The 5,740-nt window shown below is 28.9% G+C and overlaps 1 protein-coding gene across 1 annotated transcript in view; it reads right to left on the bottom strand.

The window, feature by feature from the left end:
- Positions 1–2,608: 2,608 nt before the first annotated feature.
- Positions 2,609–5,740, bottom strand: part of LOC117169413 (bifunctional transcriptional activator/DNA repair enzyme Ada) — a 34,739-nt gene continuing 31,607 nt past the window's right edge. Inside the window, exon 2 of the mRNA XM_033355785.1 lies at positions 2,609–4,075. Coding sequence (XP_033211676.1) covers positions 3,503–4,072 — 570 coding nt within the window. The 5' untranslated portion in view covers positions 4,073–4,075 and the 3' untranslated portion in view covers positions 2,609–3,502. The remainder of the gene's footprint in view (positions 4,076–5,740) is intronic.

Below are 5,740 nucleotides of genomic sequence, written 5' to 3'. Positions count from 1 at the left end.
GTCCGTTTAGCGTGCAATCGACTCGGGATACTTATAAGATACTACCATCATTTTTTCAGATTTTTTGGTCCAAAAATAAATTAGGCCAAAAACCGGCCTTACTGACCCTCCCCCTTTGCAATAAAAAAATAAACGAATTTTCAACAAAATTGTTAAATTTTCAACAACAGATATCAATTTTTAACGGAAATGATTAAGTTTTAACCAATGAGAGAAATCTTGTACAAAAAAAACGAATTTTCAACAAATAATGAATTTTTATCTAAAACAGATAAATTTTTAAACTAAAAATAAATTAATTGCATATTTTTAGAGTGTTTAAATATTAATAACTTAAGACTAACTATTATGAATGGCAGTGCAAAAATACATAACGAGGATATACAATAGATAGATATATTTTTTAATTTACTTAGGATTAGTGTACAGTCTTGTATTTTAATATCTCGTAGATTTTTCAAGCGAAAATATAGATGACGATTCATAAAAAATGTTGTGAAGAATTTATTTTAATTATTTACCTCCTAGATTTTTTATTAGAAAAATATAAGCCGATCATCGCATTATTTAATATTTTTAAGACTACAGACCTTTTTCGAAGTTGAGTATCCACATATTATTTTACATTATACATTTACATTATTTTCATGAATATTCAGGGTGTCTACTCACCCGGAAAACCTGGAATTTTTTCAAAAACGTACTTAAATTTTGTTCAAATTTCGACATAAAATTAAATAGCAATGGCTTTTTTTATTTGTTCACAATAATCTATGAATGAAAAAAATTTATTATTATTTGAGTAAATATATCAAATAATTATATTTATAAATATATTATTCTTTAGAATTAAAAATTGGAAATTATCTTTTTCGTTGAAAATTTATTTTTCATAGTTCAAAATTCATCAGTTTCAGTGAGTTATTATTTCTATTTTTATTCTATTATCTTTGATTACAAAAAAGTAAAAAGATGAATTTCCAACCTAATATGTCAATTTTCAAGTCAAAAAGATACATTTTTTAAATGGTTCGACCCGAAAAACACTCCAAATGAAGATATTTACACAAGAAAAAAACTTTAAAACAAAATATTTTCAACCAATGAGTTAAAACTTTAAAGAAAAATGGAATAAGTTAAATTGTAGTAAAAACAAAATAAATTTTTAACAAATTAGTCAAATTTTTAAACAGAGAGTGAATTTTTAACTAAAATTATAAATTTTCCAATCAAACAGACTAGTTTTCAATAAAAAAAAGTCAAATTTTTAACCAAAGCGATAAAATATCAACTAAAATTACGAATTTTCCAACCACAAAGAGAAGTTTTTAAAAAACTAGTCCAATTTTTAACTTCAGAGTTGAATTTTCCACTAAAACTTTCCAATCCGAAAATATGAATTAGCTAAATTTAATTTACAGCATACAGGTAAATTTTTAACCAAAAAAGGACATTGTTTTTCTTAACCAAAAGAGACGAATTTTCTATTTAGAAATATCAATTTTCTACCAAAAAACGAAAAATAACATTTTTAGTTCAAAAATTAAATTGAAACCAAAGAGCATCAACCAAAGAGTTGAAAATCCGTTTTTTTTTCTTTTTATTAAAAACTAATTATTTTTGTAGAAAAGTCGTCTTTTTGGTTTAAAAATTTGTCTGTTTGATCGAAAATTTTACTATTTTGTTGAAAATACATTGTTTTTTTGTTTTGTTAAAAGTTTATCTTTGAAAAAAATTAAATTATTATCAATTTTTATAATAATTAAAATATCTTCATCTACTTAGATGCACCTTAAATTAATTTGTTAAAAAATTTTTTTCACACTAGATTCATCATTTTAGATGAAATTTAAAAATATATTATTATTTGTAATTTAAAGTTAATAATAATAATTTTTTTCATTTAAGAATTATATTTAAACTGCAAACCTAACGATTCCATTTTTGATTGAAAAATTATTTTATATTGCTTGAAATTGAACAGTTTGGTTGAGCTTTTATTTCTCTATTTACTCTACAATTTTTTATTTTATATTAAAATCTTTTTGGTTTAGAATATAAATTTTCAAACAAATAGGTCGATTTTAGAGACAAAAAGGTAGGTACGTTTTTTAGAAGTTTCAAAAGGAAAAAATTCTAAACAAAGAATTTAATAGTTGATATTTCAACAACAATACAACTGTTTTTCAAAAATATTTTCAACAAAAAAGTTAAAAATTAAAAAAAAAATAACAATAAATTAAAATAAGTTGATTAGCTGCATTTCTAAAGAAGAAAAAAAAGATTAAATTTATACTAAAGAAAAGATGAAATTTCCACACAAAAAAGACAAATTTTCAACAAAAAACGATAAATATTCAACCAAAAATGTAAAAGTTCCATTTTAATAAAAACAAAATTAATTTTCAACAAATCATTCAAATTTTCAACCAGAGAGATGAATTTTCAACTAAAATGATAAATTTTTTTTAACCAAAAAAGGAAAAAAATACATGATCAGTTTGAGAAATTAATTTAAAAAAAAACGAATGTTCACAAAACTTCCAAACAAAGAGATGAATTTTCAAGTAAAATAAAAGTATGGATCTTCAACTAGAATACATTTTCAGTTGGAAAAATTTATTTTCAACCAAAGAGATAAACTTTGAACTAGAATGATGAATTTTCAACAAAAACAAATATTTTTTTAACGTATTAACCCCAGATTAACGAGTTTAGAGTGCTAACCCCAGATTTGAGAGTTTAGACGACTAACTCCAGATTGAATAGTTTAGAATGCTAACTCATGATTGAAGGGTTTAGACTACTAACCCCAGATGTTAGAGTATAGACGGCTAACCCCAGATTGCAGAGTTTAGACTGTTAACCCATGATTGGAGAGTTTAGACTGCTAAACTCATATTTTAGAGTTTAGACGCCTAACCCTAGATTGGAGAGTTTAGATTGCTAACCCCAGATTTTAGAGTTTAGACGGCTAACCCCAGATTAAAGAGTTAAGACTGCTAACTCCAGATGTTAGAATTTAAACGCCAACCCCAAATAGTAGAGTTTAGAATGCTAACTCATGATTGAAGGGTTTAGACTACTAACCCCAGATGTTAGAGTATAGACGGCTAACCCCAGATTGCAGAGTTTAGACTGCTAACCCATGATTGGAGAGTTTAGACTTCTAAACTCAGATTTTAGAGTTTAAACGCCTAACCCTAGATTGGAGAGTTTAGATTGCTAACCCCAGATTTTATATTTTAGACGGCTAACCCCAAATTGGAGAGTTTAGAGTACTAACCCCATATTTTAGAGTTTAGACGGTTAACCTCAGATTGAAGACTTTAGACGTTTAACCCCAGATTGAAGAGTTTAGACCGCTAACCACAGATTTGAGAGTTTAGACTACTAACTCCAGATTCGAGATTTTGGACTGCTAACCCCAGATTTGGGAGTTTAGACTGCTAAACCCAGATTTGCAAGTTTAGCATGGAGTCACCGATATTGTTGACACTTTCTATAGATCTTTTTCGAACTTCAGTATTTTATCTTTACGTTCGACTCCCCATTCGTACTTATTACTTCCATTTTTGCCAAAGACGCGGTGACATGGAATCAAACAGCCGATCTGATTATTAGAAATAGCATTTGCAACTGCACGAACTGCTTTTGGCTTATCAATTGCTTCAGCGACTTTTTCGTAGGTTGCTGTAGAACCAGAAGGAATATTAATCAGTTGCTCCCAAACCTTGATTTGAAAATCGGTTCCTTTTAGGATTACATAAGTAACATTTTTTGAGTCTGCAAAAAATCCTTTGGAAAAGTTAGAAAAAACTTCGTTGACGTAATTTTGCATTTCCTTACTTTCCAGGATTAAGTCATTTTTCTTCCAACGATTTTTCAGTGATTTTAGACCCTCGCTTTCACTTCCATCGACGAATGACAAGTGGCAAATTGCTTTTTCTTTATTATTCAGAATTCCGATCAGACATTTTCCAAACGGAGATTTGTAAAATCCGTAGGATATTTTGTGTTTGAAGCCTTCTGCTTCATATTCCGCTGGTGACATCCTCTGAATTTTAAACATGTTCTGAAAAAATATAGATATTGAGTGAGAGATTCCACCTATTTTTGTCAAAAATATTTGTCGAATTTTTTACAAGGTGTCTACTCAGGTATTTCTTTTTTTTCTTTAAATGTTAAAACATATCGCCCCCAAATTTTTTTGAATCCACACAAAAAGTAAAAGCGTTTCATGAAAATTATAAGGGGGGAGGGGGGTTGAATCGATTACGTAACATTTTTATTTCATGCATTTTCTACACTATCAATTTTGTACATAAAAAATTCTAAATAAATGATGTTAATTCATCATAACATTTATTTCTAAATATTTTTAAATATTATTGATCGACGAAACAATTTAATTTGTAAATCACTGTTTAATAATGAGAAATAATTATGTTCTTAATATTTCACTACCACACTATAATTTGTAAACTTTCTTACATTTTAAAAGAGAAAAGACAAATTAAATTATGGACAAAAACTTATTATTATTATTATTATTATTAACTTATTTTGAAAGTTAGAAGCTTTTTGATAATTATAAAAGATAGGAGAATGCATTTTTTCAAGATTTTATACAATTTCTTTTTTTTTATTCATAATGTGGCCCCTTAAGGTTTACGTGACTTCTATTTCTTACAATCTTTCCGCTTACATCTATATTTTTTTCAATCTTATCCTTTCTATATATACAATTATTTACAACTACTTACATAAGTCTTATATCTAGTTTCTTATTTCTATTTCCCGCGATAGCGCAATTTAGGGCTTATTAGCAAACAAGTGAGCGCGCGAACGAAAGCGAGAGTGCAAGCGAGAGAGAGAGAGAGAGAAGAGAGAGAGCATGAGAACGCAAACGCATCTTAGTCTACTTAACTTTTACCTTACCATTACTTAGAATGTTTACGCTTCTAATTTATGCGACTTCCGTTTCCTTTTTCTTTCACTTTTTTCTACCTCCATTTGCCTTTTTTTCACGTGCATTTTTTCATTCTCTCATTCGCTCCTTTAGCACCCTCTAACTCCTTCATCCATTCTTCTCCTAATCCATCCTCTCCTAGAATCTTAACCACATTCTCTTGCCAGCATCATTTATCTTCTATTCCTATCCTACATCCTTCCCATACATGCTCCCATGTTTCCTCCTCCCATTCCCATATTCTACACTTTCTGTTCTCTTCTTTTTCCCAGTACATCCCCTCCCTTATCTCGGTTCCCAATCTGAATCTTGATATCATGGTCCACCTTCTGTCTCTCCATCCCGTTTCTAAATACTTTGGCACTCCTTCCTTTTTTATCATCTTATACCATTTATTGTATTTTGATTCCTCAATCATCCCCCATATTTCTATTAATTGCACAGGCCGACAAAATTTGACAAAGGTCCGGAACCAGAGACCAGACCTAGTATACTCGAAGGTTTTTGCTGCGCTGAATCCGACCTCAGAAAAATTCAATCACCCTCAGTTTTCGAGATATTGTAACCTAAAAGTGCAAAAAACACCGTTTTTTGCTATATTTGAGGTTACATAGTATCTTGAATAAATTTTTTTTTCAAAAACGGGCGAAAGCATCACAAAGGAGTACCCTTGCCCTCTGAAATACATTTTTCAGATTCAAGATAGCTTTTTTTTTCATCGATATATCATTGATTGAAGTTAAGTATTTTCGCAGTTTCGTAACAACG

Source organism: Belonocnema kinseyi, chromosome 3 (genome assembly GCF_010883055.1).
Source record: "Belonocnema kinseyi isolate 2016_QV_RU_SX_M_011 chromosome 3, B_treatae_v1, whole genome shotgun sequence".
Taxonomy (NCBI): Eukaryota; Metazoa; Arthropoda; class Insecta; order Hymenoptera; family Cynipidae; genus Belonocnema; species Belonocnema kinseyi.
This window is presented reverse-complemented; position numbering and strand designations above follow the sequence as displayed.